Source organism: Pleurodeles waltl, chromosome 5 (assembly GCF_031143425.1).
Source record: "Pleurodeles waltl isolate 20211129_DDA chromosome 5, aPleWal1.hap1.20221129, whole genome shotgun sequence".
Lineage (NCBI taxonomy): Eukaryota > Metazoa > Chordata > Amphibia > Caudata > Salamandridae > Pleurodeles > Pleurodeles waltl.
The window spans coordinates 1,749,647,875-1,749,660,400 of NC_090444.1; the positions used below are offsets into that span (position 1 = coordinate 1,749,647,875).

General features: G+C 55.7%; 1 protein-coding gene across 1 annotated transcript in view; it reads right to left on the reverse strand.

The window, feature by feature from the left end:
* Window positions 1-12,526, reverse strand: part of PKHD1 (PKHD1 ciliary IPT domain containing fibrocystin/polyductin) — a 1,684,711-nt gene that overhangs the window by 1,188,805 nt on the left and 483,380 nt on the right. Inside the window, exon 32 of the mRNA XM_069236642.1 lies at window positions 507-2,102. Coding sequence (XP_069092743.1) covers window positions 507-2,102 — 1,596 coding nt within the window. The remainder of the gene's footprint in view (window positions 1-506; window positions 2,103-12,526) is intronic.

A 12,526-nucleotide genomic window follows, 5' to 3' on the forward strand; every position in this document is an offset into this window, starting at 1 on the left:
ACTAGTGAATACATTGTTTTATTCCTAAAAAACAACAGCAGTCCAGTCAGCAGGCCTTTAGGACTCCTTCCGCATTGGGACCAGGGAGAGGTTAGTAGAAGTCTGAGCTCACACATAAAATGTCAGTCACTATAGTCAAATGGAGAAACAGATAACCCTTTTTATAAACTACATTTTCTAGTTTCAACTTTCAGCTGTGAAAGAAGCATCTCCTCATGATCTCGGTGGAACTGACTTTCCCCTCAAGACTCATTGACAAAGGTAGTAATCTTATATTTTTTTTAATTGTAGTTCCCATATAGTGTGTAATGCAGTAACATGGTGTTCCTGAGATTTAAAATGCAACTACAACTTTTCAGCACATCAAATGCAACTACAACTTTTCAGCCACAAAAGGTATTACAAGTCATTTCAATACAAGCCGTTGCAGCAATTTATGTATTCTCCAAACAAATAAGTTTTATTTAGGAAGAGGACAACCTCGCTCCCTCTGCCTATTAACTTACCATAGTTGTTGAGCACAGATGACACACTAAGATGCGACGTGTAGGTAACATTTGAGGAGGCCCAGCCTCTAGTGGGGTCATAACCCTTTACTTGGTAATCTCCAGCTGGAAGGTGGGGCACCAGGCACTGTAATGTACTCGAATTGCCAGAAACGTTCGCGCAGATCTCATCCCCAACAAAGACCTGCATACTCTCTGCTTCTGCAATCCTCAAAGTGGCTATTCTTAGAAGGCGGCTTGTAGAAGGTAAAGCAAAGAGGAACACAGGAGTGAAATGTTGATGATAGTTTACTTCTCCAATATAGTGCAAAACTCCATCTATTTCCAGTGATAAAACACTAGTCCTGTTTCTAGACGGTGCAGTGCATTGGATGGTCATATAATTGAGATATGTTATGTTACAGATAGATTCATTTCCAATAAGGACCGTGGTTGAGTTCTGTCCTTGCAAGGCCACACCTATAAGCGTCAGTAGGGCCCCACCATTCAGGCTGAAATATTTAGGAAATAACTCCTTTACATGAGGAACAATGGTGAATTCCATAGACCTGTTGCTGAAGCAAGCTTGCCCAAATATTCTGTTAGTAAATGAAATGTGGTGCATGCCAGGATACAAGTGGTTGGCAGAACAAACAACTAGGGTTTGATTCCCAAACGTTGAATTGCAGATCATGTTATCCACCAATATATTGAGCTCATCGATTGCCTCTGAGAGTCTGTGACCTCTGATGTAGAGAGTAGTGGTATTTCCAGTTACTGCGTGTGTCACGTGGTCAACTACAGGTGTGCTTTCTTCAAGTATGCTGAATGAGCAGTTCCCTTGACAAACACTGACAATTCCATTTACAATGACTGTGATGTTGAGATTTCGAGAACCGTTATTGATCAAACGCTGAGCCTGGTGTACTAGTAGACTACATCTAACTGTATCATCATTAAAATCCTGGATGGTACATGTGAAATTATTTGTAAGGGTTACTTGAACAGAATTACCAGAAGATTTAAAGAACTGCCCAGAAATGGTCAACGTCAGCCCTCCGCAAGCAGAACCATTTGAAGGAGCCACTGAAAATACAAGAGGTGGCAGATCAAAGATGTTCATGGCCGAGGAAATATCTGCATATCCATAGTCCTTGTGCATTACAGTGATTTGATAGCTCCCAGCTTCAAAACTGTCCAATAGTAAAGAACAAAAGTACAAAGTCTGATTGGTGGTTAGCGGCTCAAGTTCACATGAAGATCCTGCCAGTAACAGAGAAGTGTTACTCATGTTACTTCCTATAATGTAAAAGAGCACAGTGTGATTTACAAATTTCCAAGAAATGCTGGACACTACTGGTGTGAGTTTCTTTGTGTAGCTGAAATAAAATGTGTTTGTGGGGTAACCCAAATGGCAGCTGTGCATATTTCCAATAAACACCCTTATTAGAACTGCCATAGTGTCTGATCCTCTAGGCAAAGCCACTGGCCGGGTTTGACACTGGATAACTTCTTCTGATGATCTGATGACATCACATGTACCAGAGTTTAAAAGGACTGAAACCAAAGACGAGTTGCAACTGAATCCTACTCCAGTGATGGTAAGTTGTGTTCCACCTAGAAAACAAAGAAGAACGTGTGATAAAGTGTCAGTAGGTTGGCAGACATTACATTTGTAAAGCAATAGAGCACAAAATGTGCTTGTGTAATATTCTTGAATCCAAGCAGCCATTCACTAAGCTTCTCCACTACGGTCGTATCCGAATTTGTAATGTCAAGAGGAGTTATCAGGTTTCTGAGGGCTCCACTAGTCACAAAGATATGGAGCTAAATCAGGGTCGGACTGCGACAAAAAAAAGCCCAGGCACCAAAATAAAAGTTGCCCCCATTAGCGAAGCTGATAGCTAAAACAGAGACCAATACTTGCAAATCAGGCCAGTGTTGAACTTGTGAAGACACACAGTGTGGGTATTTTGCAAAAATGGGAGACTACATGCCTTTTTGCTTGCTGCAGGCAATGTTTATGGTAATATTATGGAAATCAACAATACAAACGGGCCCACCTAGCCATACAACAGGCCCACAAACTGGTAAAAAACAGCCCACACATTGATCTGTTGGACTAGCCCAAAGGGCACTGCCTGAAAAAGTGCTGCTCCGCTGGCGCAGGCCTATCTAACATAACTATGAGACACAAATTCACCCTGAAAAGCTTTGCAGGGCCTCATAGTTATAGAGTATGGCAAGGCAGTGCAAAGCGATGCGTTGTCTTACGCTACGTCAAGGAGGCGTACATAGGTGCAACACCCATGGATTTTGACACATTCCCAGATTTACAAGAATCTGTAAACCTGGGAATGCACAGAAACAATCATGCCAACAACGCCATGGTGCAAGGGTGCCTGCGTTGGCGCGAGGCACCAATTTGGGCGCAGGTAGGAGGGACAGGAATATGCTGTACTTCATTAATACAGCACTTTCCTTTTGATGCAGAACAGCCCAGCAAAGTGACTTCCTGTGCTGCCATGCAGCAAAACTAGTAAATGAGACCCTCTATTACTTCTCTTTATTCCCTCTATGTGTGATGCATTCTGCAGCACACATAAAAAGAGGAAAACACCTCCACTGATTGTGTTTGGGCAAGAAGGTGCCCGTCCCTGCACAAAAACAGTTGTGCCAACAACGCAGACACCCTTGCACCATGGTGAAAGGGCACCTGCATAGGCGCAAGGCCCAAATTTGTGCGCGGACACAGGCAGAAAGGACAGGAATGCACCGTATGTCATTAATACAGCACATTCCTACCTTTCCCTTTTGATGCCGGGCAGAGCAGCAAGAAGCCTTGAGGCACTGCCCTGCACCCAAAAGTTGTAAATAAGGACCCATCTTTTTTAAATGTCCCCAAGAATCAATTTAGGAATAAGGTGACATTTGAGCCCCATCGAATTCTGGATTACTATAATATCAGGCAATTACATGGAGGTGTTCTGATTTTTTTTTAAACTGACTTGAAGGAGGAAAGGTACCCCAAACAGTTGTTTTGCTTTAAGTTACATTCCAAATTTCATAAATTTACTGTAACGAGTTTGTTGCCTATGGGTACCCCAATCCCACAGATAAACATACATGTCTGATACCATCACACTCAGGAGACCCAGAAGACCACAGATGGGAGTCATTTCTTGGCAGGAAAAATGACGGGAATTAACAGTTTTATGAAACAAAAAAGTGATGTTGAGACTATTTTACCAGCCAGCTAGCCACAACAAAGAGGTTTGGTTGCACCAACAAATTACTTAGGTCACATGGAATAATAAAAGATATAGGCCCTCATTCTGACCCTGGCGGTCGGTGATAATGCGGCGGCCAAGCCGCCAACAGGCCGGCGGTCCAAAATATGCAATTCTGACCCTGGCGGGAACCGCCAACACAGCCCGCCGCATTAACACTCCGACCGCCACGGCGGCACAAACAAACAGCGCGGCGGTCCCCGCCAACAGCCAGGCGGCAGACAATGTACCGCCCACCCTATCACGACCCACCAATCCGCCACCTTTTCCGGGGCGGGAGCACCGCCGATAAAAACACGGCGGAAACAGACTACGAACGGGAAAACGCTCACCTCTACGCACTCCACGCGAGATTCCGGCAGTATGGAACCCGAGTTGCAGGTCATCCCCGCACTCCTATACCTGCTCCTGTACCAGGAGCACGCCCGGCGGCGCGGAAGACATCGGTGAGTACTGCACCTACGACACAGGGGAGGGAAAAGATTACCGGCACACACCCACCCACCCATACCCACTACAACACACACATCAATGCATTCCCACAGATCACTGTCACAACCCACAAACCCCCCCCTCCGAAATAATGCAAAGACCAAAAGAAGAGATCATAAACGGGCAGATATATTGAAATATGGACACCAGTAATCCCAATAAATAAATAAACTATGTACAAAATATATACAGCTACTAAATGTAGTCCAACCACTGTCCGTGGACCACAGGGGTCCTGTGCAAAGGGGCAAGGCCCAGTCCCACAACAAGAACTCCACGGAGAGAACACTGCAGGGGCATCAGAAAGAAAATAGGACAGGCACCTCAGGGGGAAGGGAAGGGGGGGCACCTCAGCCACTTGAGTACACAACGCCAGATCCACGAGGGGACTCCATGACCACTGGGCCATCCTGGGGAGTGCAAAGCCACAGTCCATACAGTCCATACAGTGGGTGGCCTGCCCACTGGGCCATCCTGGGGAGTGCAAAGCCACAGTCCATACAGTCCATACAGTGGGTGGCCTGCCCACTGGGCCATCCTGGGGAGTGCAAAGCCACAGTCCATACAGTCCATAACAGACCCCACTGCCACTGGAGGAGGCATGTTGGCCAGAGGACATCCTGCAGCCCTGCCCGAGACAGATCCTGCCCTGCCACGTCTGCCAAAGGGCCAGCGGTTCTTGCCTTGAAGGGCCCAGTTCAGCGCTTCTTGCCTTGAAGGGCCCAGTTCAGCGGGTCTTGAGACGGCGGGGCCCAGTTCAGCGGTGCTTGAGACGGCGGGGCCCAGCGGAGCGGTTCTTGAGACGGCGGGGCCCAGTTCAGCGGTGCTTGAGACGGCGGGGCCCAGTTCAGCGGTGCTTGAGACGGCGGGGCCCAGTTCAGCGGTTCTTGAGACGGCGGGGCCCAGCGGAGCGGTGCTTGAGACGGCGGGGCCCAGCGGAGCGGTTCTTGAGACGGCGGGGCCCAGTTCAGCGGTGCTTGAGACGGCGGGGCCCAGTTCAGCGGTGCTTGAGACGGCGGGGCCCAGTTCAGCGGTTCTTGAGACGGCGGGGCCCAGTTCAGCGGTGCTTGAGACGGCGGGGCCCAGCGGAGCGGTGCTTGAGACGGCGGGGCCCAGTTCAGCGGTTCTTGAGACGGCGGGGCCCAGTTCAGCGGTGCTTGAGACGGCGGGGCCCAGTTCAGCGGTGCTTGAGACGGCGGGGCCCAGTTCAGCGGTTCTTGAGACGGCGGGGCCCAGTTCAGCGGTGCTTGAGACGGCGGGGCCCAGCGGAGCGGTGCTTGAGACGGCGGGGCCCAGTTCAGCGGTTCTTGAGACGGCGGGGCCCAGTTCAGCGGTGCTTGAGACGGCGGGGCCCAGTTCAGCGGTTCTTGAGACGGCGGGGCCCAGTTCAGCGGTTCTTGAGACGGCGGGGCCCAGCGGAGCGGTGCTTGAGACGGCGGGGCCCAGCGGAGCGGTGCTTGAGACGGCGGGGCCCAGCGGAGCGGTGCTTGAGACGGCGGGGCCCAGCGGAGCGGTTCTTGAGACGGCGGGGCCCAGTTCAGCGGTGCTTGAGACGGCGGGGCCCAGTTCAGCGGTGCTTGAGACGGCGGGGCCCAGCGGAGCGGTTCTTGAGACGGCGGGGCCCAGTTCAGCGGTGCTTGAGACGGCGGGGCCCAGTTCAGTGGTGCTTGAGACGGCGGGGCCCAGTTCAGCGGTTCTTGAGACGGCGGGGCCCAGCGGAGCGGTGCTTGAGACGGCGGGGCCCAGCGGAGCGGTGCTTGAGACGGCGGGGCCCAGTTCAGCGGTTCTTGAGACGGCGGGGCCCAGTTCAGCGGTGCTTGAGACGGCGGGGCCCAGTTCAGCGGTTCTTGAGACGGCGGGGCCCAGTTCAGCGGTGCTTGAGACGGCGGCCGGTCTATGGCCAACTGCTCATTGCCTGGTGGTGCCCTCCTGGGCAGCGGGGATGGTGCTCCTTCAATGGCCACCTGGGCTGTGGGTGGTGGGGCCCTCCTGGCCAGCTGGGCTGGGTCCTCCCTGGGCAGCGGCTATGGGGGTGGTGGGCTCCTCCTGGGCAGCAGGCCTGCAGCCTGACCTCTCCGACTTGCTGCCCTTGCCCTCCTTAGTCGGGAGTCTGTGTCCCTTTCCTCCCTTTGGAGCTGTGGCTGGTGACTGTCTCTGGGTGGTGTCCGGGGGGGGATGTAGAAGCCGGGCTCCTGCGGCGCCCCTTCCGCCTTCTGCTCCTCTTCCCAGGGGGTGGGCTGGCTGTCCCCTTGCTGCTGGGCGAAGATCCAGACATGCGGGCTGGTGGGTTCCAATACCCCTGCACCCTTGTCAAGGGGGCTGCAGGGCTGGTGGTGGCTGAGGTGCTCTTCTTACCCCGACGAGAAGGAGGGGGGGGCTCAGGGTCAGGAAAGAAGTTAGCAGTGGCGAGGAAGAGTTTCTTGGGACAATGGAGAGTGGTAGGTACAGTGGGAATGGGAGTGGAGGGAGAGGATGTGGTTGTAGGTGAGTCACGTTTGCTGTCTTTGGGTGCAGGTGCAGGAGGGATAGGCTGTCGTGAGGTGGATGGCTGTTGGGTGGGTGGGTGGCTGCGTTTGTGTGGTGTGGAAGAGGGGGTGACAGACACAGTGGGAGAGGACACAGGGGATGTGTAAATGGCAGTGGGGGTGGTGACTGCACGTGTGCGGACTGGAGTGGAGGGTGTGCTGGTGATGGAAACACTGGCTGATGGTGAGGTGAATGGAGGTGTGAGTGTAGACGTCACAGGGAGGGAGGAGGGAGACGAGGAGGTGGGGGTCACAGAGGTGGTAGTGACTGTTGGCATGTCTGCATCGGAATGTTGCGTGTGTGAATGTCTGCGTGATCTGTGGTGCTTATGTTTGGATGAGCTTCTCTTGGGTGTTGAGGTGTGTGCAGGCTGGTCTGATGGTGTGGGTGGGACAGGCAGAGGAACAGGAGACTGGGAGGAGGGAGTTAGTAGAGGGAGGCAGGAGACAGGGACAATGGCTGCCGTCAGTGCTGAGGCCAGAGCCTGGAACGATCGCTGATGGGCAGCCTGACCCGAATGAATGCCCTCCAGCTACGCATTGCTGCGATGAACCTCCCTCTCCACCCCCTGGATGGCATTCAAAAGGGTAGTCTGCCCAACAATGAGCGTTTGGAGGAGGTCAATGACCTCCTCACTGAGGGCAGCGGGGGTAACAGGGGCAGGGCCTGAGGTGCCTGGGGCGAAGGAGATGCCCGGCTTCCTGGCAGAGCAGGCACGGGGCGAACGCTGAGGGGCTGCTGGGAGGGCAGAGATGGTGCGCTGGGTGGCGGCTGTACCTGTAATGGCGGGGGGCACGGATGGTGCCACCCCCGCAAGGGAGCTCCCTTCCGAGGACGTGTCCGTGTCGCTGCAGGGTCCAGTCGTCCCCGTTGTGGAGCTCCCCTCGCCCTCCGTCTCACTGGTCCAGTCTGACTCTGTGGCATGGCCCTCCTGGGCCATGTGAGATGCAGCTCCCTCCTGCCCCGATGCCACTTCTCCTCCGCCTGATGATGCTGATGCACACAAGCACAGAAAGACAAACAAAAAGGGGGGGGGAGAGAGAAATAAAGGGATATTGAGTACATGGATCTCCAGTACAGTTAGCGGACATGACAGACACAGATGCCCCCTGCACTAAGTTGCGCACTTGGGGTCCGCTACGCATTCCGTGGAACATGCCCTACACGCCTAGAGTTGACAACTGCACCCATGGATGACACGGCCCAGGGATGGCTGTACTGACAAACTACTGAGGGTGTTGGCTGGGGACACAGGGGCTTACGGGGGTGCCCAGCCTACAGATATCGCCCTGGCCTAGGGGGACCCACAGCCCTCCTCCCCCACCCAGACACCTCCACTGCACGACAACAGAGTAGATAATGCTTGTACTCACCCCCTTGTGTCTGCTGTGCTGCCCTCACGCGCCCATCCAAATCAGGGTAGGCCACCGCCAGGATCCGGAACATCAGGGGGGTCAGTTGACGGCAGGCACCCCGCCTACGTTGGGAGGCCATCCCCAGCAGAGACTCGGCGGTCTTCTTGGTCCCGCGGCGGATGTCCTCCCACCTCTTGCGGCAGTGGGTGCCCCGTCGATGGTGGACCCCCAGGGTCCGGACTTCCTTGGCGATGGCACGCCAAATCCCGATCTTCTCATGGGCGCGGACCTATGTGACACGTACAGGGAGGGAGAAATACCACGTTCAAGTTTGTCTGCATTTTCGTTGCCAGTGGCCCAACGCCCCCCATCCCCGCCAGGCCCCCCGCCATGCCCCCCGCCAGCCCTAACATGCCCCCCCATGCCCCCTGCCAGCCCCAACATGCCCCCCCATCCCCGCCAGGCCCCCCGCCAGCCCCAACATGACCCCCCATCCCCGCCAGGCCCCACGCCAGCCCCAACATGCCCCCCCATCCCCGCCAGGCCCCCCGCCAGGCCCCCAAGCCAGGCCCAACGCCCCCCATCCCCGCCAGGCCCCCCGCCATGCCCCCCGCCAGCCCCAACATGCCCCCCCATCCCCGCCAGGCCCCCCGCCAGCCCCAACATGCCCCCCCATCCCCGCCAGGCCCCCCGCCAGCCCCAACATGCCCCCCCATCCCCGCCAGGCCCCCCGCCAGGCCCCCAAGCCAGGCCCAACGCCCCCCATCCCCGCCAGGCCCCCCGCCATGCCCCCCGCCAGCCCCAACATGCCCCCCCATCCCCGCCAGGCCCCCCGCCATGCCCCCGCCAGCCCCAACATGCCCCCCATCCCCGCCAGGCCCCCCGCCATGCCCCCCACCAGGCCCAACATGCCCCCCCATCCCCGCCATGCCCCCCGCCAGCCCCAACATGCCCCCCCATCCCCGCCAGGCCCCCCGCCAGCCCCAACATGCCCCCCCATCCCCGCCATGCCCCCCCGCCAGGCCCCCACGCCAGCCAGTGGCCCCAAATCCAGATTGAATTTAACTCACTTGTTGGTCTGGAGGACCGTAGAGTAGCGCATACTGGGGGAGGACCCCATCCACAAGTTTCTCCAACTCCTCTCCAGTGAAGGCAGGGGCCCTTTCCCCAGGCGCAGCAGCCATTGTCCCTTCCAGACCGAGGTCACAGCAACACTTGCAGTATAGGTCCTCTCCTGTGAAAGTTCAAGTCGCAAGTGGATAAGTAGATAGAAAATGGCGGTCACGTCCGCGGCGGTGCGTACCGCGGCGGTGCGTACCGCCACCGCCGGCGCCCTTCGCCATTGGCTCCTGAAACCCATAGGCTTCAATGTTAACCAATGCGGCTTCGCGCCGCGGTCTTCGCCCGCCGCCCGCCGCGGTGTGCCACGTCAGCGCATTGACCTGACATCCCATTGTCACACTTCACAGGTCAGGCAGCCGCCATTTCGAGGGTCCACATGGCTCAATTTCAACTGCGTCACACAGGCCTAGGCCTTGCATAGCCACTCAGACACGCCATTCACTGCATAGAGAATCGTTTACTGTGCTAGCTGTGAGTACGTACCTGTGGGTTGCTTGACTGTGTGTTCCATGTTGTCCTTCCTAGGCACCGTCCGCTGGGTTTGGCGAGGAGACGGATGAATCCTCCCGTGTACCGACCGCTGGTGGACCTGTCGACAATGGAAGAACGCCACATTATCCTGACCTACCGTCTTAACCGTGCCACTATACATGAACTGTGTGCCCAGCTGGAGCCCGACCTGATGTCCCCCATCCGCCAACCCACAGGGATTCCCCCTCTGGTGCAGGTCCTGTAGGTACTCCATTTCTTGGCAAGTGGGTCATTTCAGACAACAGTGGGAATTGCTTCTGGGATGTCTCAGCCCATGTTTTCGAAGGTGTTATCCAGAGTGTTGTCTGCCCTGATGAAATACATGAGGAGCTACATCATTTTCCCTGAGGTGGGCGAATTGGCTACAGTGAAGGGTGATTTCTACGCCCTTGGACATATTCCCAACGTCATTGGTGCCATTGATGGGACCCATGTGGCTTTGGTTCCCCCAAGAGACAGGGAGCAGGTGTACAGGAACAGAAAAAGTTACCATTCAATGAACATCCAGGTGGTGTGTTTGGCTGACCAGTACATCTCGCATGTAAATGCCAAATTCCCAGGGTCAGTGCATGACGCCTACATCCTGAGGAATAGCAGCATCCCTTACGTGATGGAACAGCTAGAGAGACACCGTGTATGGCTATTGGGGGACTCTGGGTACCCCAACCTGTCGTGGCTACTGACCCCAGTAAGGAATCCCCGGACCAGGGCAGAGGAACGGTACAATGAGGCCCATGGGCGTACTAGGAGGGTGATCGAACGCACCTTTGGCCTCCTAAAGGCCAGGTTTCGGTGCCTGCATATGACAGGTGGATCCCTAATGTACTCACCTAAGAAGGTGTGTCACATCATCGTGGCCTGCTGCATGCTTCACAACCTGGCTTTGCGCCGCCAGGTGCCTTTCCTGCAGGAGGATGGTCGAGACGGTGGTGTTGTGGCAGCGGTGGAACCTGAGGAGAGGGACGAGGAGGAAGACGACGGGGCTGAAACAGACAACAGGGACAGAATCATTGAACAGTACTTCCAATAGGACACAGGTAACAATTCAAAGATAATTTAGTAAATGTGAACTACTCTCCTGCATCTCTGCTGCCTGTCTATTTGCCCCAGTGTATGATGACTGAGTTGTGGCTTTTCCCTCCCTATTTCAGATCTGGGGTCCCCACTACGAGTCCTGTGCTTCGTTTCCCCATGGACTACAGCTTTGTGGCAGCTGTTTGTTGACTTCACTATGTACAAGGACATATTTGCACTGTCATGTCAATTACAATATTTTGAAATCACAGCCAGACTCCAGATAGTTTTGTGCAAAATAGGTGTTTATTTAAGTGCTCAAAATGGGATGGGTGGTTTCAAGTGGGTGGGGGCTATGGTGAAGGAATGTCCATGGCAGAGTCCAGAGTAACAGTCACACAGGTGCATTGTCCAGAGGCCTGTGGAGAGATGGAGCATGGGCAGTTCAAGGATGGACAGGGTGACAATGTGGGACAGTGGGCTGACATCAGGTGGTATCCTTTGCTGGCGGGGGTCTTGACATCCTACTCTGTCTTCTTGCGAGATCTCAGGGCCCTCTTGCGGGGTGGTTCTTCTCCTGCAGGAGGTGGGGGTCTGGTGGGCTGCTGCTGTGCGGGGGCCTCCTGTCCACTAGCGCCGGCGGAGGTGGTTGGCTGTTCTTGGTCCAGGCTAGTGGCAGGGGCCCTTGGGTGTTGTTGAGTGTCCGTCCTGGTGTTGATGAGGTCCTGCAGCAGCCCTACCATGGTAACCAGGGGGGAGGTGAGGGCTCTGATGTCCTCCCTGTACCCCCGATAGTGTTCCTCCTGCAGTACCTGGATCTCCTGGAACCGGGCCAGTACCGTCGCCATCGTCTCCTGGGAGCGGTTGTATGCTCCCATGATGGTGGTGAGGGCCTCGTGGAGAGTGGGTTCCCTGGGCCCGTCCCCCCCCTGTCGCACAGCTGCCCTCCGAGTTGCCCTGTTTCCCTGGGCCTCTGCCCCCTGGCCGGTGTGCCCACTACCACTGCCCCCAGGTCCCTGTTGTTGTTGGGGTGGTGGGTTATCCTGGGTGCCCTGTAGTGGTAGACACACCGCAGATTGACGCGCCATGGAGACAGAGGCATGGGCCTGCTGGGTGGGAGCTGTGCTGGTGTTCCCAGAGGGGTTGGGGTCTGTATTGGCCTGGGCCTGTGTGAGGGGAACCGACTGTCCAGAGGTCCCCGATGGTCCGGGCTGGTCATCGGTGTCCAGGTCGACAGAGCTGCTGTCATCGCTGACGGCCTCTTGGGTGGGGGGTGTGGAGAATTCTGGGCCCTCCGCGGCGGTGTGTTGACGGTCGGGTCCTGCAGGGGTATAGAGGTAGGGTTATAGTTTCAATGTGTGGCATATGGGTGTATCTGTGGGTTCCCGTGTCCCCAAGTGCTGGCATTCGTGTGTGGGTGCTTTGGTGAGGGTGGCTTGTGGGGGGGATGTGTATATGCATTGGGCATGCTTTGGTGATGGGTGTCCATGCTTAGTGGACGCATGCAGGCCTAGGTTTTTGGATGTGTGGGTTGTGATGGTGAGACATTGGCAGGGAATAGGTGTGCTGGGGGTGAGGATGGTGGTGGGGGTGAGGATGGTGGTGGGGGTGAGGATGGTGGTGGGGGTGAGGGTGGGGGTGAGGATGGGGGTGAGGGTGGGGTTCGAGGATGGGGGTGAGGGTTGGGGTATGATTTGGCATGCAGGTGGGG